Below are 21,429 nucleotides of genomic sequence, written 5' to 3'. Positions count from 1 at the left end.
GGTATCCGCAGTCTTGGAGGAATGGCAAAGCCGTTGTAGGAGGAGGGGGGAAGCTTCATGGGGGAAAAAAACTCTAGAGGGGACCCTAAGAAAACAACCCAATGTGGAATGAGCATGCTCAATGGTCACAAAATGCTGACTGTTGGGAGTGGGGTAGAAATGGGCTGGCAGTAGAATGAAGTGTCCTGGAAGGAGGCACAGCTAGGTGGTTGAATCCCTCAACAGGAGCACTCCACGCTGCAATGTTTTGTTGCAGGGGCCCACTTGTTTTATTATGAACCATGCAAAATACACACTACGACAGTGCCATAAGTGGACACGCATTTGTTTCAAACTGTGTTCTATTAAAACTACTGTGAGTTGGCCTTTACACTGCTGTTGTTTTTCGTTTTTGTAACTGGGCTGTTGTATTTGTATTTGAAACACTGTGACATGGTTTTAATTATCTTTTGTACTCTTCCTTGGAAAGGCCTTGCCCTGACAGGGGGCATATATTTTATCATGGTGCATTTTGGGGTTTTAACTTCTGTGAAGCGTCCAGAGAGCTTTGAAATATTGGGTGGTATAGAAATGTCACAAGTCATATCATTTTTATTTTTATTATTTAAATGAATGACCAAACGTTGTTTGCTCTATTGTTTTTGAAATTATTGTATGCTATCACTAGCTGCTTCATTGTGCTTAGATTTGGAAGGAAAATGTTATTGTTGTTATTGTTGTTGTTATTATTACAAACATTGTTTCCTCCATTGTTTTTGAAATTATTGTATGCTGTCACTAGCTGCTTCATTGTGCTTAGATTTGGAAGGAAAATGTTATTGTTGTTATTGTTGTTGTTATTATTACAAACATTGTTTCCTCCATTGTTTTTGAAATTATTGTATGCTGTCACTAGCTGCTTTATTGTGCTTAGATTTGGAAGGAAAATGTTATTGTTGTTATTGTTGTTGTTATTATTACAAACATTGTTTCCTCCATTGTTTTTGAAATTATTGTATGCTGTCACTAGCTGCTTTATTGTGCTTAGACTTGGAAGGAAAATGTTATTGTTGTTATTATTACAAACATTGTTTCCTCCAGTTTTTGAAATTATTGTATGCTGTCACTAGCTGCTTTATTGTGCTTAGATTTGGAAGGAAAATGTTATTGTTGTTATTGTTGTTGTTGTTATTGTTGTTATTACAAACAAACATTGTTTGCGCCATTGTTTTTTATATTGTTGGGTGCTATCGCTACTTGCTTTATTATGCTTCCATTTGGAAGGAAAATATTATTATTGTTGTTGTTGTTATTATTATTATTACTATTATTATTTAAAGAAATAAACATCGTTTACTCCATTGTTTTGATATTATTGTAAAGCAGAATACAAACACTGAAATGAAATGTAAAAACCATGTCATTTCAAAGCGCAGCAGCAGCAGCAGCAGCAGCCTGAGCCTCTAACCCGGCCTGCTCCGTTTGATTTTTACTTTTTCCCATTCAACTCCCCTTTCCACCGCTCTTGCCCCGCACATGGAGGCGCCCACCGACGGCAATCGAGGACCGGAAGGCCCAGTGCAGAAGACTGCAGCCCCTTGAGGCCAGGAGCACGCGGCTCGCTCCAAAGAGTTCTGTCCTCCCGTCTCCATTCTCGCACCCTAGAAAACGAGGTGCGTAAAGACACCATTTCCGGTTTGTACGGGCTCATCGCCATAGGCGGGCCAGGAGCGCAGTGCCAAAGAGTGGAGCAGGAACCAGACGTGTCTGTCTAGCTGCCTCTCTCTCTCTCTCTCTAGCTGTGTTTCTCTCCCTACCATTTCCTGAGTCCGCTCTGCTCTGTGAGCTCTATGGCACTAGGCGGCCTCCATCCTCCTTCTGGGGGGCGGGGCTGCTGGTTGGTCTCCTAAGATCCTGCAAGGTAAGTGCTGGGCTTGCTTGCCGGAGGCGCGTGATAATTGGCGGGGGGAGCTGGGAGCGAGAGGCATTTAGGAGTTTCTGGGGATGCCTCCGATTGGGCTTCATGGACAGGGCTCGCCTGTAAAGCATATAAAACTAAGGAGAGAGTGCTTCTGAGCACGTCCAGAGTGCATTTCCCTTGCCACTGAAAAACCACCACCAGAGGCCAACCATAGAGGATTTGGGGAAGCGAGGGCTGCTGATATAAAGAATGCTCTCTCTCTCTCTCTCTCTCCGTTTTTACACCCAAGTCAGTTCTTCCCCAACCTAGTGTCATTCAACACACCTTGATGCCAACTTCCATGAACCCCAGCCAGCAGATCGGAGTTGTCATCCAACACACCTGGAGAGCGCCAGACTGGGAAAGGCTGCCCAAGCCTTTCATGCATGTTTAGTCACACCGGTGGCAGTGGGATTTACTCCCAAGTAAATGGGTACCGGATAGCTTGATTCTCGAAAGGGATTCTTGAGATGCCAAGCCCGAGCATACTCCGGTGGAAGAGTTTGTCCTTGGGAAGCTTCCCTCTTCCAAATCTAGCTGATGTATGCTTGATTTCATTGTCACCAAAACTATTTGCCAGGGATGCATCTGCTTAGGATGAATTCTACCCTTAAGTAACCTTATGGCAGCAAGCAACATGGCATTCTCCAGATATTTTGGACTACAACTCCCATAATCCCTGACCTTTGGCTGTGCTGGGTGGGGCTTATAAAGTTGTCATCCAAAACAGCTGGAGGGCACTGGATTGCTTGCTCCCCTAGCCCAATATTTTATACCAACTCTGATAGTGGCTCTGAAGGGTCTTAGCTGGGAGGATGCTGGGATTTGTAGTCCAACACATCTGTAGGGCACCAGGTTGGGGACAGCAGTGCTACCTGACCCTTGTTCCTCTTTAACTGGAGATGCCGGGTTGATTGAACCTGGCGAAGCTGAATTTAGTTTCTAGTTCCCAGTTCTTCTTCCCTGGTTCTTGGTTCCTTATTAGGACATTTGAAATGGGGCTGCAGTCTGAGTAAGGAAGTGCGGGGAGGGATTCGTAGTCTGTGTGTGTGTTTTAAATTACGTCTAGGCAGTGACGGGAAACATGCAAGACCATTTCACCCAGCCGGGTAATGATGCAAATGGGAAGGGGTGCTTTGATTATGTCTCCAAGTGTGTTAAGTGTGTTAAGGTTGTGGTTTCTGCAGCTCTGTTACTTGGTTGGGTTTTAAATCTGTTCTGCTTCCTGCCTTTTATGTCAAAGACATGTAACTGCATACTTCTGGCATCTTAAAGTGCACACAGAAATATGTGATGTGGGAGCAACGATGAAAGCAACAAGTTGAGCATATGTCATTGACAGGAAGCACACGAAGATATCGGCTGGGATGTCTCTATAATCATGTCTGTTGCCGGCTTGTGTAGTTCATTCTTGCTTGCTGGGGTAGTCTGAAACCACTGCTGGCTCTTTTTAATATGGATCGCTCTTTCTGCTGTGTAACTCGGCTCTAACAAAATGTCATTTGTACCAGTACTTCAGCAGAGTGTTTTGTGCAGCAGCTTATATAAAATGCACTGCACACTTACAATCTAAAAAGACACAACACACAAGGAAAAAGCAATGGGGAGGGAAGAGGAAAAAGCAGTCAGACTTATTCTGATTGTTGCCAAACCCCATTTGCTTCTGCCTGCCTTCCCGTTCCACATCCTGTATTTCTTCCCTCTAATCCATACCATGCCATCCTTACCTCCTCTACCTTTTCCTGTCTGGACATAGGGAACTTCCATATACTGAGATCCTTGATCACTAATTCACTACTGCAGTGAGTCATCTGGCACAACACTGGCAGAGAAGAGCATTTATTTATTTGTTTTTATTTACAATATTTGTATACTGCTCCACATCCAAAGATTTTGGAACAGTGAACAGCAGATAGGATAAAAGAATAAAAACACCATGTTAAAATAATTACTATAATTAAAAAGAAACAAAGTTCTGATAAAACCATGTCCAGTTGCTTAAGACTTCCCATAATAACAATGTTTTCAGGAGGTGGCAGAAACAACACAGTATGTGTGACTGCCTGATATCCAAAGGCAGGGAATTCCATAGGAAGGGGGCCACCACACTGAAGGCTGTTCTCCTGGTAGACTCCAATGGGGCCATAGTCCATGTGGAACCACCAGGAGCTGGCCCTCTGATGACCTCAGTGACTGGACAGGTTGGTAAGGGAGAAGGCGCTCTCTCAGGTATCCTGGTCCCAAGTTGTTTAGGGCTTTGTACACTAGTGCTAGAACCTTAAACCTGGCCCAGTAAGTAGCGAGTAGGCAGCCAGACATGCCCCTTCATGGATCACTGCCTTGTTGTGGCGAAGGGGCTTGCGTAACTCAGTGAAGCCATAAGCTATGCCGTGCAGGGCCACCCAAGATGGACAGGTCATGGCAGAGAGTTCTGACAAAATGTGGTCCACTGGAGAAGGAAATGGCAACCCACTCCAGTATTCTTGCCAAGAAAACCCCATGGAACGTATCACATGGCTAAAAGAGAAGACGCCGGAAGATGAGCCCATCAGGTCGGAAGATGTCCAATATCTTCTGGGGAAGAGCAGAGGGTATTTCCAAGTAGTGCCAGAAAGAGTGAAGTGGCTGGGCCAAAGCCGAAAGGACACTCAGCTGTGGATGTGTCTGGTGGTGAAAAGAAAATCCAGTGCTGTAAAGAACAATATTGTTTAGGAACCTGGAATGTCAGATCAATGAATCAAGGTAAGCTGGAGGTGGTCAAACATGAGATGGCAAGATTGAACATCGACATCTTGGGAATCAGCGAACTAAAATGGACAGGCATGGGCGAATTTAATTCAGGTGACCATCATATCTACTATTGTGGGCAAGAATCCCCTAGAAGAAATGGAGTAGCACTCATAGTCAACAAAAGGGTGGGAAAAGCAGTACTGGGGTACAATCTTAAAAATGACAGAATGATCTCAGTACGAATCCAAGGCAAACCATTCAACATCACAGTAATTCAAGTCTATGCCCCAACCGCTGAGGTTGATCGGTTCTATGAAGACCTACAACACCTTCTAGAACTAACACCAAAACAAGATGTCCTCTTCATCATAGGGGATTGGAATGCTAAAGTAGGAAGTCAAGAAATCACTGGGATAACAGGCAGGCATGGCCTTGGTGTACAAAATGAAGCAGGACAAAAGCTAATAGAGTTTTGCCAAGAGAACACGCTGATCATAGCAAACACTCTTTTCCAACAGCACAAGAGACGACTCTACACATGGACATCACCAGATGGTCAGTATCGAAATCAGATTGATTATGTCCTTGGCAGCCAAAGATGGAGAAGCTCTATACAGTCAGTTAAAACAAGACCTGGAGCTGACTGTGGCTCAGATCATGAGCTTCTTGTTGCAAAATTTCGGCTTAAATTGAAGAACGTAGGGAAAACCACTAAACCATTCAGGTATGACCTAAATCATATCCCTTATGAATATACAGTGGAGGTGAGGAATAGATTTCAGGGATTAGACCTGATAGACAGAGTGCCTGAGGAACTATGGACGGAGGTCTGTAACATTGTTCAGGAGGCAGCAACGAAATCCATCCCAAAGAAAAAGAAATGCAAGAAAGCCAAGTGGCTGTCTGATGAGGCTTTACAAGTAGCTGAGGAAAGAAAGGAAGCGAAAAGCAAGGGAGAAAGGGGACGATATAGCCAACTGAATGCAGAGTTCCAGAGAATAGCAAGGAGAGACAAGAAGGCCTTCTTAAATGAACAATGCAAAGAAATCGAGGAAAACAACAGAATGGGAAAGACTAGAGATCTCTTCAAGAAAATCGGAGATCTCAAGGGAACATTTTGTGCCAAGACAGGCATGATAAAGGACAAAGAAGGCAGGGACCTAACAGATGCAGATGAGATTAAGAAGAGGTGGCAAGAATACACAGAAGAACTATACAGGAAAGATCTTAATGTCCCTGATAGCTATGATAGTGCGGTCACTGAACTTGAGCTGGACATCCTAGAGAGTGAAGTCAAGTGGGCCTTAGGAAGCATTACTAACAACAAAGCTAGTGGAGATGACAGTATTCCAGCAACAGAAGAAGCAACAGTAAGAACCAGACATGGAACAACCGAGTGGTTCAAAATTGGGAAAGGAGTACGACAAGGCTACATATTGTCACCCTGCTTATTTAACTTATATGCAGAGTACATCATGAGAAACGCCGGGTTGGATGAATCAGAGGTCGGAATTAAGATTGTTGGGAGAACTATCAACAACCTCCGATATGCAGATGATACCACCCTAATGGCAGAAAGTGAAGAGGATCTCAAGACCCTTTTGTTGAGGGTGAAAGAGGAGAGTGCAAAAGCTGGTTTGAAACTCAACATTAATAAAACTAAGATCATGGCATCTGGCCCTATCATATCCTGGTATATAGAAGGGGAAGAAATGGAAGCAGTGACAGATTTTACTTTCTTGGGCTCCAAGATCACCGCAGACTGTGACTGTAGCCATGAAATTAAAAGACGCTTGCTCCTTGGGAGGAAAGCTATGGCAAACCTCGACAGCATAGTAAGAAGCAGAGACATCACCTTGCCAACAAAGGTCCATCTAATCAAAGCTATGGTTTTCCCAGTAGTAATGTATGGCTGTGAGAGCTGGACTATAAGGAAGGCTGAGCGCCGAAGAATTGATGCTTTCGAACTGTGGTGCTGGAGAAGACTCTTACGAGTCCCCTGAACTGCAAGGAGGTCCAATCAGTCCATCCTAAAGGAAATCAACCCTGAGTGCTCATTGGAAGGACAGATACTGAAGCCGAAGGTCAAATATTTTGGCCACCTAATGCGAAGAGAAAACTCTCTGGAAAAGACCCTGATGCAGGGAAAGACTGAAGGCAAAAGGAGAAGGGGACAGCAGAGGATGAGATGGCTAGATAGCATCACAGATGCAATGAATATGAACTTGAGCACGCTCCGGGAGAGAGCGCAGGACAGGAAGGCCTGGCGTGCTATGGTCCATGGGGTCACGAAGAGTCGGACACGACTGGACGAATGAACAACAACAACAACAACAAAGCCAGACATGACAGATGTCTGGTTGTGGCTGTCTAAGGTTTCAAGTAAAGGACTTCCCAGGCTCGCTTCCTAGGATCTTTTAATCGGAGAAGTCGAGGATTAGACTGGGATCTTCTCCATGCAACACTGTCGTCAAGGTGCCACCTCTGAATCAGGTTTTTACTTCTTGTCCCTGATTCACAACCATTACCCCCCGCTTTAGACTTCTCTTTAGACCAGGGGTGGGCATAAGTTTCGGCCTACAACTCCCATCATTCCTCACCATTGGCTCTGCTGGCTAGAAAGGGTCCTCCTGTGCAAGCATCGGGTCATTACTGACCCCTAGAGGGACGCCTGCTTATGCTGGTGTTTTCATGGCAGACTATAGTGGGGTGGTTTGCCATTGCCTTCCCCAGCCGTGACTACCTTTCCCCCAGCAAGCTGGGTACTCATTTTACCAACCTCGGAAGGATGGAAGGCTGAGTCGACCTGAGCCAGCTACCTGGGACCCAGCTTCCACTGAGATCGAACTCCGGTCATGGGGAGAGTTTTGGTTGCAATACTGCCACCTACCACTCTGCGCCACACGAGGCTCTCTGCTGGCTAGAGCTGATGGCCAAAACAACTGCAGGGCCACAGATTGCCTGTGCCTGGTTTAGGCTTTTGTAGTTATCCCAACCAAAAGCGCATCACTCTAAAGTAAGTTTCAGTTTCCCAGGGGCTGGAATCAAATTTTTGGTAGGAGCCTAAACAACCTGATGCCTGGGATTCTTCCCATTATCTCATCCGGGTATCCTACTTGCTAGTCTGGCTGAAAATGTGCATGTGTGTGTATTGCATGGTTAGGAGTTGCACAGGGAAGCCCTCATGAGTTTCTGGTAAGACGACAACTGTGCTTCCTTCATTGTTCAAAACGGCCTTGCATTTAAGCACTCACCTGGTAGACATTGGTGATGAGGAATTTCCTGCAGGCCAGGGAGCAGGCTGGCCGAGGGAAGATGGAGCAGTCTGTCCCTATGCTGCACCCAGCACAGATACCTTGTCGGAGAAGGGAAACCCCCGTTCTCCACACCCAGCATTGAAATGCCAGTGGACTGCTGGAGGAGAGATGGGCCTTTCCGGCTCTCCTCCACCGGCCCCCAGCAGCCTAGTAGAAATGTGTGCAGGCTAGCAACATTTGTGGGCGTGCTCACGAGCTCGCTTCGGAACACTCGCCCCAAAACGAGACTTGTGCCAAGTTCCCCTTTGGCTTTCAGGGTTCAGTAAGAGAAGGGATGTTAAGCATCAGCAGAGACTTGCCTAGAGCTCTTCTTTTCTTTTTCTGTTGCTGGTACATCAGTCGTTCAAGCCACTGAAGTGCCTGGAAGCTAATCTGGACTCTTTGGAGCACTAAGTGGCCATCTGCATCTCTGTGAGTCAGTCCAGACTTACTGCCCTGATCTTTATCTACTGTATCTGTTCCCTGCAGGTAACTTTCCATCTGCTCTGCGCTAGTGTCTCTTTCCAGTATCTTGGCTGTGGCTTGTAGCAATTGGCAAACAAGTTGTATTATTATAGGATGGCTGCAGCTCCCTAGTCTAGTCTTACCTATCCCTCCATTGCTACATGAAGATTTCCTCCCCTTACTTACTGGCAATCCTTCACCTTACTCCCCCACCGCACCCCCGGATCACAATTACATCTGTCTTATGCAAACCATGTAGGCAGGAACTTGTCAACGCCTGTGTTTCATACAGTATCTTAACACACTGTTGGCACTGAATGAACCAGTTGTAATACAGCACGGGGTAGACAATGTGGTGCCTATGGGCTCCGATGTGCCCCCAGACACTTTTCCTGGTGCCCACCAAGGCTCCCTCCCCCCCTTTTTTTAAAAAAAGAAACAATAAGACATTGTCTTACCAGCAGCTGGAATTGCTGTGAAATAGGTTTCTGTTGGTTTTGACAACTGTGGATTCAAAGCAGTTTTGTTTGTTTTTACCGTGTTGGAGCTCGGCCCCCACCTCTGCCCTCAGTCTTTGGGGCAGGTTACTCGTCCTTTGCCACAACTCCCATGGCAGCCATTTTGTGGTGGCGTCCACGACAGTTTCTCAAATTGTGCCCACAGCCCAAAAAGCTTGCCTACCCCTGTGATACTGTGTGGTGTTACAGCCTTCTTCTAGGCAGTGTGTTTGTGTTTGCATCTTTGGTCCACGCATTGGTTTTTAATACATGGTGACTGCCTGATGGCCCAAAGCCATGCCCACACTTAAAAGTCCACTTCAGAGTAGCCCAAAGGAGGTTACCTTCTAAACTGGGTTCTGAGAACCATCTGTATTATGCCAAGGGTGGCTTAATCCTTATTTATTTATTTCATTTCATTTCTATACTGCCCAATAACCGAAGTTCTCTGGGTGGTTTACAACAATTCATAAGACAATAAAATACAGCATAAAAGTACAGCATAAGATACAGCATAAAATTTTAAATATACAAAATGTAAAACAATTTAGGGTGCAATCCTATGGCCACTAGTCAGCGGCTAGATTACCATAGGATAGGTCAGTTCCCAGGATCCGACCTCGGAGCCCACGCTTTGAGGTCGGTTCCCTGAGAACTGATCTTCACCCCCTCCCACGCTGACTTGTAGGCAGCGCAGAATAGTCAAGCACTCTGTGCTCGGAAGAGGAGCATGGATCGGCGAAAACAGGGCATTTCTCGGGGCGTCCCGGGGTGGGGAAGTTGGAAATCTGGTACAACACATCCAACGTGTCATCTAGCCTCCGCTTCCTCTGCTCCGACTTCCCACGGCTAGACAGCCGAAATTGGCTGTCTAGCCGCAAACGCAGGGTGGCTGAAGTGTGGAGGGGATGATCCCCTCCATGCTTCTCCTGCCCTGCATTGGATAGGCGGTCGCCTCTGAGTTTGGAGGCGGCCGCCTATTCCGGTAGGATTGCTCCCTCTGACAGCTAAAAAGTTTCAGTACAATCCTCTAGTCCCTTATTGCAATTCTCCTGGGAAAACTGGAAACAAAGCTCTTTCTCCTATAGCTGAAACTCGTGTTAGCATAATCATTCCTGTCTAAAACAGAGTTCGATGCTCTTTTGGCCTGCATAATATGCTAACTTTTTTTTAGGGGGGGGAAACAGCAAAGTCAAAGGAGCAAGTGGTACCAGAAGGCTGTTTTAGGACAATGAATGACTTGGCCTAAATTATTCTCTTCACTTGCTGGTCAAAACCCAAGTTTCTTTAAGTGTTGTTTCTTCTGCTGCTGCTCTACAGTAGCTCTGATCTCATCCCAGCCAGGGTGGGAGGTTTTTCCCCTTTAATTCAAGATACAGTTGTGTTGTGACGTGCATCATGAAATATGGGAACTGGCCCATCCGTTCCTCCACCCCCATATCCCTCATTATTTTTGCCCCAGATTCTGCGGTAGGTGGCGCTATACTTTTGTGTAGTCCTTGCTCTGCGCGCCACATTAATGTGTTAGGAAGGTGGTCAAAATGAGCCCCGTTTGGAGAAATTCTTGCACTGATCAGACTTGTTTTGTACAGGGACAGATAACACTGTTTGCTGAGTGAGCAAATGGGAGCTTTTGAGAGGAGCCAGCTGGGGAATTAGTGGACCTACGAATGACTTCAAGGAAATGATGGGAAACTAGTTTGAGTCGGCTACTTTTCGTCATTAAGTCCTAGCAAAAATCTGTTGCAAACCCGATGAGGTCTCTCGCTTGCCTTGATCAGCCTCTACATTTCTTCCTAGCAGCTTTCAGCCAAGGGTGTGTGTTTGGATTTTTCCTTTGAGATCTGGAGTGCAAGGCCGCTGCAAATACGTGTGTGTGTGTATATATACATAGTGTCGGGAATCTTTTCTTTGTAGAGTTGTTGCAGTAAGTGGCTGATGACTGTGTGTGTGTGAGAGAGTGTGTATGAGAGAGAGAGAGAGAGCATGAACATGTATGCTCTTGCAAAACTGGGGACCTTTGGCTATGATCTGCACTGATGTTTTTGTTATTTTTATTATTTTCTGATACTTTTAATGGAAATTGCTTTTAGCTCTTTTATATTTTGTATGTGTTCATCTTGTTGTAAGTTGTCTTGGGTCTTTATTAAAGAGAAAATGACTAAAAATGCTATGATGATGATGATGAATAACAATTTGACCTTTAAATTTGATGTATAAAACACCTATAGACTGAAGAGTTTGTCTTCCCCATGAGATTATTTAAGGCAATACTTGGCTTGGGAATATGGTCTGTTTGATAAGACTCTAACAAACCATTTTGCTGGCTCTGGGAAAACCCCTTGCACAGTTCTTGGGCGCAGAGGTGTGATACTCCTCTTGGTTCAGGAATCTTCCCCCAAAACAGGCATGAATGAGGTGGCACTTGCTTTGAACCTAAGTGTTGGAGCTCTAACCCCCAGGCACTCAATGCAGCAAGCAAACTTAGTCTTGCCTCGGTTTACCTAGGCGAAGCAGCATGCATACCCACAGCTTCAGACCCCATGGTGCTGGGTCTGGTATTTTTGGAATTACTTGATTTCATCAGTTGAAAAATGGCCCTGAACAGTACTGTTGCAAGAAAGGTGAGTTCCTGCTTCACCTGGGTAAATTGACGTAAGACTGAGCTTGCTTGCTCCTGCGTCTTTGCAGGAGCCATGGAAAGATCTGTTTCCACAAGAGAAATAGAACAGGATGTTCTGTTATTCGTCTCTTGTAACAAACGGGCGGGGGGGGGGGGTTGTATTGTAAATTATAAACTGCCTTGCATGCCTTGGTAAAAAGGTGGTATATATAAATGCAATAAATAATTTTGATTGATCACCCCCTCTCCCTCTTGTACTGACCTCCGTGCTCCATGCCAACAGTATTGGAGCCAAAATGGGGTCCATGAGAAACAAAAGGGAGGTCTCAGCATGTTTGGATAAATTCCAGGGTATATGCAAGTAAAAATAACTAACTTTTTTAAAAGGCTGGGGGGGGGGAATACCACCTTGCAAAAAACAAGAAACATGCGAACTGCAAATACGTGAGCATACAAATACGTCTCCAGGAGCCAAGAAATGTTGCAGAACTTGGAGGGGAACCCCAGAAGACCCCCAATGTCAGAGTGGGGCACCTCAGCCCAGGGGACCAAATCTAGCCCTGGGGTCCCAAGATGGCCATGCCCATTCTCCTAGCCCTTCCTCCTTTCCCCCTACCAGCGATTATTTAGAGGTTTCCTGGCTTTTCTGCAGCCCCTCTCCCCAGCTCTAAAAAGTTGAAATGCCTCTCCTAAGGCTTAATTACTGGCAGTCAGAGCTTTAAGGTACAGTATGATGGTATTTTGGTATTTTGGCCCCATCCCTTTTGCCTTTGGTCCCGCCCACCACTGTTATGGCCCCCCACCCCCACCCCGCTTGTCTGAAATGGATTTCGGCCCTCAGGGCTGAAAGAGGTTCTCCACCCCTGCCCTAATGGCTTATAGTATCCCAGTGGAGGGCATGGTTGGCTGGAACCCTGTACAAATGATGTACTGCAACATTTTGTTGCAGGTCTGACTTGCATTATCTTAACTTTCACAATGACAGCAGTTTCTGTGCACCCAGAGCAAACAGTTTCCTCTCCGGAGGCCTGATGTCAACATGGACTTTTATTACGTCTTATTAGGACGTAGTCAGCTTTTTCTTCTCTCTCTCTCTTTTTTAATAAAAAGCCAACCTTTGATTGAAGCAGCAGTAAGCCATCTTGACCTATGTCCTGCATCAGGGAGGGGAATGGCTGGCAGCCAGCACAACTGTTCCCCCCTTCTTTGGATCTCCATAGTAATGCATTCCTGCCCTTTCCTTGACCATTCATGCCCTAGGCATGTTGGGCCCCTCTGCTGTTAACTGTGGTTTAAGAATTCATGTTTGGGATCTTGGATCGAATCCAGAGCAGTGTGCGTCACCGGACCAATCTGTGGACTTCATCCTGCCCATGTTCAGCTGAAGTGTGGAGGTAACACTGCTTACTGTGCCCTCGTCAGAAGATGTGTTCACTTCTCTCTCTTGGAGTTGAGGAAAGTTGAGAATGACAGTAAAACAAAAGACCCAGTTGGGAAAAGTATAGCCACTTGAAACTGCTGATTTTGTCTTCTTCTTCCTGTTCTGGTATACCAGTTTAAATTAGAAATTCCAGCTTATATGTGGGTTTCTCTTTGGCTCCTTAAGCGTCCGGAATTAATGTAACGGTTAAAGGTGCATGCAACCCAAGATCTGGATGTGGTCCAAGAAGCACATGGAATCGAGCACGCAGAATCGCCCTAACTGATTAGATCGAAGCGTGCTCCATCTGTGCCTCTGGCAACCTTGAAGGGTGATAGTGGCTGTGTGCGGGGAAGGAGATAACAGCTTTTCACCTCGGGCTCCCGGCAACAAAACGATCCTGGCAGGTTTGTCTGAGCGAGCATAGCTTTGTAACCTCTTTCCTTTCTCTTTCTGCCTATGGATTCATCTGGGTAGACTCGCTTGAATTTCTCACGGATGCTTGCGCTGAAATGATCACCTCTGCTCTTTGGGTTTTGGTTTTGCCCTAGGAATTTTGGTTTTGGTTTTTCCCCTAGGAATCAAGAATCAGGAACTAATCCTGCAGGGAATACTGCTGAACCTTCTGTTTTTGTTGTTGCGTTCGTTTTCCCTGTTCATGTGTGAGGTTTTACTGCATTTTCCCTAGAGATTGTCTTTTCCATAAGTTTCCCATTTGCCGTTTTATGTTTCCGGCTTGCCAGTTTGTGAATTTAATTTCTTCCCCCTTGCAAAGAGTCTAGGAAGTGAATGCATTAGGGCAACAGTGCCACAGCGTCTTTCTTTCTATCTTATTAAACAACCAGAAGACGCACATTAAATTAAATGGAGTTTCTTTTATCGGACAGGTTTAAGTTAGCATAGGGCAACAAAGATGGAGGGGGAATTGGAAACCGAATCCTATGGGGAAAAGTTGAAGGAGCTGGGTATGTTTAGCCTGGGGAAGGGATGATTTAGAGGCGATAGGATTGCCGTCTTGAAATATTTGAAGAGCTCTCAGGAAGCTGATAGAGCATATTTGTTTTCTGTTGCTCCAGAGCATAGACTCCAAATGAACGGGTTCAAATTACAAGAAAAGGAATTTTGACAAAACCTTAGGAAGAACTTCCTGACGGTATGAGCTGTTTGACAGTGGAATGGACTGTCTCAAAAGGTGGTTCGAGGTTTTTAACCAGCTGCTGGGTGGCCACCTCTCAGGGATGCCGTAGCAGCCGATTTCCTGCATTGCCTGGCGATTGAACTAGATGACTGTAAAGGTTCCTTCCAACTCTCTGATTCTAGGAGTATGCGAGTTTTGGGGTTACACAGAACTCTTGGTTAAACTGAACATATAGAATCTCAGGTATACAAAGCAATTAACATATGTCCTTGCTGCCAGCAGGCTATTAATTTGAAACACTAAAGCTGGCATCCTCCAATAGCAGCCTAATTCAGTCCAATAAAAGAGAGTTGTCTCCTGTCCTTTAGGACCAGCATAATGACCACCATGTGGCAGGGAACCTCTTGTTCAGAATGTGAGGTTCTCGAAAGATCAGCTGAAGCTGTTTCTGTTTAAAAAAATAGGACTTTCTATTTATCCACTGATGGTACATGTGAACTTGGATGTCAGTAATCAGTTGCCTACGTAATGCTCTTAATGTGGATTGCTTCACAGTATCTTCCTTGTCAACCCACTTAAAAACCTGTAATGAGAACATAGGATGCTGCTGTATACCAAGTGAGACCACGGTCTACCTGGCTTGAGATTGTCTACCCTACTACGGGTTCCCAACCCAGCCCGCAACCATCTTTTGCTGTCATCGCCTATCACTAATCAGAGATAAGAAGGCTATTAACCTTTCAGTACCCTGCAAAGAGCTGTTGACATTATTTTGAGCTGTGCATTTTGCAGGCAAGCAGACCTGTTGCACAAAACTGAGGTGTATATTTTACAGGCAGGTGGACCTGCTTACTCATGAGTAGACATGCTGAGGCTTGATATTTTGGACACCAACTGGCAGTGTTGCTAAGTGATTCCACCTTACCTGCTTCTGAATAGACATGGAGAACCCTTGTCCTGCTTGCTTTGGAGTAGGTGTAAAATGATAATAATCATATTTGGCCCCGCCCATCTGCCTTTGGCCACACCCCCAGACAGAATGTGAGCAGGGCCGCCCCAAGTCATTTTGCTGCCCGAGGCAAAGAACAAGATGGCGCCCCCTCCCATTCCATGTACAAAAGCCAACCAGATAGGCAGATGAATCTTCCTTCAACACTGATGTTGGGACAGCATCCTGGAGACATCAAGCTAACTAACAGGCCTCATGGCACACAGGTTTCTCCTCCAACAGTTGCTGCCACCTCTCAGCATCTGCCGCCTGAGGCAACTACTTCACTGTGCCTAACGGTAGAGTCAATCCTGAATGTGAGCCCCGAGACCTTTCCCATTTTGCAGTTTGGCAGATAAAGGTCTACACTGACTCCAGGGGGTCAGGCTGGTGTCTTTTCCAGCCCTGCTTGAAGATGACCAGAACTGAACGTGAGACATTTTGCAGGTGAAGCAAGTCCTCTCCCGCTATGCTACATCCCTTCCCCGTTTGCACCAAATGTTTGTCTCCTTTTATGCAAAACATCAAAACTGCAGACCTTAAAAACTTTTTTTAAAAAAATTGAGGGGCCATTTTGAGATTGTTCTTGGCACATCTGGTTCTTCTTCCTTGTTTTCGTCTGTTTAATTCTGTAAGGGCCCATGTGCTAATGACGCTGTAGGAATAGGGCATCCTAATTGGTGTGACATGACATTGTACTACCCTTGTACATTGCAGCCCGATCCTTCACTCGTTAGTCAGCGTAGCTTGGATTGCAGCCTTAATTAAGTAGATATTACAGTCCATGAGCCTTTATCTTTCACGGATATGTTTCATGATAGCAAGGTCACAAAATAATTGCTGTGTACATGACTGGACTAATCCTTGGCGTCTGTGCTGAGTTATTCTACTGTGATGACCAATGTTGCACAGTCAACTCTAACCCTTAAAAAAAAACAACTGCGATTCTTTAAACGACTTTACACACTTCTTCTAGGCTTCTTCTGGCATTGCTGCCATTCCAGCTCCGGTTTTTCCACACGCAGATAAAGCCAGTTGGGTGGCTCTGCGAAATGCTGCCTTGAAGATCAGAATGACCTCCTGTCGTCTCTGATGCCTGACGTAAATTGCACTCGGCTTAAGTGCATTCTGGCCTTGAGAAAGTCCTCGCTGTGTTGTCAGGGGGATTCAGGAAGAGAGGGAGGGTTGTCTTTCAAACAGAGACTCCAAATATGGGAGTGGGAGTTAAGATTTCTTGCAGAGCCCATCTGATCAGCTGCCCAACCAAACTGGACTTCATTCTCTTCCTTTTTAAAAATGTGTATATCTCAAATCCCATCTATTTAAACAAGCCTACAACTTATTTCCCTTGTTTTAACCTCAGTGCTGTCCTTTCCTTTCTTCCGGTTCTTAATTTCTTTGAATTTTTGTTTCTCTGGTTATTTTGGGTAGAATCCAGCTAAAGTTCTACTTAGAATAGGCCCATTGGAATGAGTGGGACTAGTCAGTCATGCCTGACTAACTTAAGTCCAAGCATTTCAGTGGGTCTGCTCTAAGAAGGACTTTAGTTGGATTCTACCCACTGAATTGTAAGCCTGTTTAGGCTGACCCTACATCTGATGAAGTGTCCATGAAAGCTTCTGCCATAATGGAAATAATTATAAATTATTCAATGGATAATGGAAATATTATCCATTGAAATAAATGGAGCAAAGAATAAAAGGAACCTGGTGGTCGGAGTCTACTACCGGCCACCCAATCAAGGAGAAGACAAGGATGAAACTTTTGAAAAGCAAATAGCCAATGTTTCAAGGAAGCATGATGTAGTAGTAATGGGGGACTTCAATTTCCCCGATATTTGTTGGGAGACAAATTCTGCAAAACATGGTCCCTCCAGGAAATTCCTGACTTGTGTGGCGGATAACTTCCTCCTACAGAAAGTAGAGGAAGGAACTAGAGGATCGGCTATCCTTGAGTTGATCCTAACCAGCAGAGATGACTTAGTGGATAAAGTAGCAGCTACAGGAACTCTGGGGGAAAGCGACCATGTTGTACTTGAGTTCTTGGTTCTAAGGGAAGCAAACGCGGAGTGTAGTCAAACGCGTACCCTGGATTTTAGGAAAGCTGATTTTAATAAACTCAGAACAATGATCAGTAAGGTCCCATGGCAAGCAACGCTAACGGGAAAAGGAGTCCAAGATGGGTGGGAGCTTTTAAAAAAGGAAATTCTCAAGGCACAATCACAAACAATTCCAACAAGAAGAAAAGGTGGAAGACAAGAGAAGAAGCCAGTGTGGCTTCACAAAAAGCTTAGGGATGACCTGAAAACATAAAAGGACACATATAGGAAGTGGAAAGAAGGCCAAGTAACAAAGGAAGAGTACAGGCAGGTAGCACAGAATTGCAGGGATGGCGTCAGGAAGGCTAAAGCTGAGAATGAGCTGAGGTTAGCTAGGGATGCTAAAAACAACAAAAAGGCTTTCTTCAGCTACGTGCATAGTAAAAGGCAGAGGAAATAAATGGTGGTTCAGCTATTAAATAAGGATGGCAAAACAATAACAGATGACAAAGAAAAGGCAGAGGTGCTCAATTCCTACTTTGGCTCAGTCTTCTCCCAAAAGAGGGTCTATGATCCCCCTGGCAAAGGCGAAGTACAGGCTGAAGGGGCAGGATTGCAGCTTGAGATCGATAGGCATATGGTCAAGGAACACCTAATTACTTTGAATGAGTTCAAATCTCCAGGGCCAGATGAACTTCACCCTAGAGTAATAAAGGAACTGGCAGAAGAACTCTCAGAACCGCTGTCTATTCTCTTTGAGAAATCATGGAGGACGGGTGAAGTGCCAGATGACTGGAGGAGGGCTAACGTTGTCCCTGTCTTCAAAAAGGGTAAAAAGGAGGAACCTGGGAACTACAGACCAGTCAGTCTGACATCAATCCCTGGGAAAATTCTGAAGCAGATGATAAAGCAATCCATCTGGAAGCACCTTAACAACAATGCCATGATTACTCGAAGCCAACATGGATTTGTCAAAAACAAGTCCTGCCAGACAAATCTGATCTCATTTTTTGATCAAGTAACCTCCCTTGTAGACTGTGGGAATGCTGTAGACATCATATACCTCGACTTCAGCAAAGCTTTGGACAAAGTGCCCCATGATATCCTGATGAGCAAACTAGCTCAAAGTGGGCAAGATGAAACAACGATCTGGTGGATCCACAGTTGGCTACAGAATCGGACTCAAAGAGTGCTTCTCAATGGGACCTTCTCAAACTGGGGAGAGGTAACGAGTGGGGTACCGCAGGGCTCAGTCCTGGGCCCAGCGCTCTTCAACATTTTTATTAATGACTTGGAGGAGGAGGTGCAGGGAATGCTGATCAAATTTGCAGATGACACAAAATTGGGCAGGATAGCTAATACTTTGGAAGACAGAAACAAAATTCAAAGTGATCTGGATAGACTGGAGCGCTGGGCAGAAAACAACAGAATGACATTTAATAGGGATAAATGCCAAGTTCTGCACCTAGGAAAAAGAAACCAAATGCACAGTTACAAGAAGGGGGATACGTGGCTCAACCACACTACAAGCGAGAAGGATCTTGGAATTGTTGTCGATCACAAGCTGAATATGAGCCAACAATGTGATGTGGCTGCAAAAAAGGCCAATGCTCTTTTGGGCTGCATTCATAGAAGCATAGCTTCCAAATCCCGGGAAGTACTAGTTCCCCTCTACTCAGCACTGGTTAGGCCTCATCTGGAGTACTGTGTCCAGTTCTGGGCACCACACTTGAAGAAGGATGCAGACAAACTGGAGAGGGTTCAGAGGAGGGCAACAAAGATGATCAGGGGACTGGAAACAAAGCCCTATGAAGAGAGACTGAAAGAACTGGGCATGTTTAGCCTTGAGAAGAGAAGACTGAGGGGAGATATGATAGCACTCTTCAAATATTTGAAAGGTTGTCACAGAGAAGAAGGCCAGGATCTCTTCTTGATCATCCCAGAGTGCAGGACACAGAATAATGGGCTCAAGTTACAGGAAGCCAGGTTCCGGCTGAACATCAGGAAAAACGTCCTGACTGTAAGAGCAATACGACAATGGAACCAATTACCTGGGGAGGTGGTGGGCTCTCCCACACTGGAGGCCTTCAAGACGAGGCTGGACAGCCATTTGTCAGGGATGCTCTGACTTGGATTCCTGCATTGAGCAGGGGGTTGGACTCGATGGCCTTGTAGGCCCCTTCCAACCCTACTATCCTATGATTCTATGATTCTATGGTTGTGCAAGCAGTTGCACAGCCTGTTGTACAGTGGGCTGGGCAACCTGTTGTTGAGCTCCGCCGAATCTTTTCACTGCTTGGGCTATTTGAGTTTGCAGAATGACACTGTTGGATACTGCCCTTGTCTGCAGCCCATTTCTGTGCTATCCTATCTCCCAGCAGAGCAACATGTGAGGATGAGCCTGTGCTGCTGAACCCATAGCACGGCCCTTGGTGAAAGATTGCCAGGTGCAGGAGATGGGTAGATCACGGCAGGCTGTCGACGTGACTGTTGCTGACAAAAGTCCCGAGAGTCAACAACGTCACTCTCTTTTCTGCTACGCAGCACAAGCCCCAGTGACTGGTGCCTGGACACTGTCTGTCCTCACCCCGAACAGCCTTCTCTTAATTGCACTCTAGTTTAACGAGCCTCTGAAATGCAGTTAATGATTATATCCGCAGCATGGCCTTGGTCTTCTCTCTCTCTCTCTCTCAGCTGCAAATGATTATCTCGGTCTTAAATGTTCCCCTCAAGGCGAATGCAGGCAGACCCCATGGTGGTGTGGTTGCAGCCTCCCCTGAAGCTGAAGCTTGGGGCAAACAGCATTTGGAGATGGAAGGCAGGCGAGCAGCCTGCTGCTCTTTGGAGCTGCCCTAGACTCTCGAGAGACAGAAGCGCCCCCCTGATTCAGGTTTCCCAGGGGATATCACATAGCCCAGGGGAGCAGAACCTCTTTCAGCCCGAGGGCCAAATTCCATTCTGGGGAAACCCTCGGGGGCCACATTCCAGTGGTGGGCTGAGCTGAAGGCAAAATGGGTGTGGCCAAAGGGGCAGGGCCCAATTTTTTTTTATTTTTCTTTTTTTTAAATCCAGCATTTTTTCGCTTAAAGCTCTTCCTGCCAGTAACCAAGCCTCAGGAGAGACATTTCAACCTTGTAGAATGGAGGGGGGGGACTGCACAAAAGCTGGAAAACCACCCAACTATAGGTGGGAGGGGGGCAGGGCTTTCTGGGGAACTCCCACGGGCCGGATATGGGCCCCCCTCCACAGGCCGGATATGGGCCCCCCTCTCCCAAGGGCTGGATATGGGCCCCCCTCTCCCAAGGGCCGGATATGGGCCCCCCTCTCCCGAGGGCCGGATATGGACCCCCTTCTCGAGGGCGAGATATGGGGGGGGCCCTCTCCCGAGGGCCAGATACGGGCCCCTGGGCCTGAGGTTCTGCTCCCCTGACATTGCACGTATCTGTCTTGCTTGGTGTGTGGCCCATGTGGTCTTCTGCTATTGCCGTATCTGGAGTGCCAAGCTTCGGTTGCAGTGTCTTTTGTGCTTGCTTCCAATGGTGGCCCAAGTCAGTGAGATGTCTTCCTCCCTCCCTCCCTCTCCCTCGCTCTTTTTGGTCTCCCTTTCCCAGGATGTGGGGTCGTCAAGTGATGCGCCTGTTCTCCAGCTCCCACCGCCTGGTGAAAAAGGGTCTCAAGTGCCAGATGCCGTGGCAGCTCAGCTTCAAGAAGATCCTTCCGGGTTCGACCCATTGGCATCACACAGCCCCACAGGTGCTAAACTGTGCCTGGCAGTTAAATGATGATCATTTGGGTAAGGAGACCGGGGGGCCGGGGGCTTTGAAGGCCCAGGATGGGTGAGCATAGGAGCACATGGGTACCTTCCTGGGGCAAAATCCAACATAAGACTTAAATCATGACTGACTGAAGTCCCATTGATTTCATTGGGTTTACTCGAAGTAGGACTTATTTTGGATTTTGCCCATAGGGAAAAATGTTCCTGTTCAGGATACCAGCCGGCCCTTTTTCAAGGATATACCATTCCGTTCCCACCTCTCCCCACAACCCCTTTTTGGTTCCCCTCTTGAGAGTCAATCTACATTCCATGCCTACTTAACATATTCAGTCTTCATTGAGCTGTTTTGGAGTCCCGTCCCCCCCACCCCCTTAATATTTTTTTCTGAAGATTTTTTGTACTCTTGCAAACCTTGGGGTTTCCCTCAAAGCTGCTGATCTCTCCCTCTTCTGTGTGGATGGACAGTTTTGGCTACATAAGGATCCACATTCAGAGAACGAGTTTGCTATTGGTACGTATT

The 21,429-nt window shown here is 46.2% G+C and overlaps 1 protein-coding gene across 9 annotated transcripts in view; it reads left to right on the top strand.

Moving 5' to 3' along the window:
- The first annotated feature begins 1,859 nt into the window (after positions 1 to 1,859).
- The window catches only part of TMLHE (trimethyllysine hydroxylase, epsilon), a 48,847-nt gene continuing 29,277 nt past the window's right edge, over positions 1,860 to 21,429 (top strand). The window contains exons 1-3 of one of the 9 annotated variants that reach the window (XM_084813967.1): positions 11,783 to 13,377; positions 14,047 to 15,543; positions 20,746 to 20,927. In XM_084813967.1, coding sequence (XP_084670093.1) covers positions 15,512 to 15,543; positions 20,746 to 20,927 — 214 coding nt within the window. In that variant the 5' untranslated portion in view covers positions 11,783 to 13,377; positions 14,047 to 15,511. The other 8 variants (XM_084813971.1, XM_084813968.1, XM_084813970.1 and 5 more) reach the window with 8 other exon arrangements.

This window comes from Heloderma suspectum, chromosome 9, assembly GCF_057233095.1.
Source record: "Heloderma suspectum isolate Gila_16-S chromosome 9, 16-S_ref, whole genome shotgun sequence".
Taxonomy (NCBI): Eukaryota; Metazoa; Chordata; class Lepidosauria; order Squamata; family Helodermatidae; genus Heloderma; species Heloderma suspectum.
Note: the sequence above shows the minus strand (reverse complement) of the source record. Positions and strands in the feature narration are given on the sequence as shown.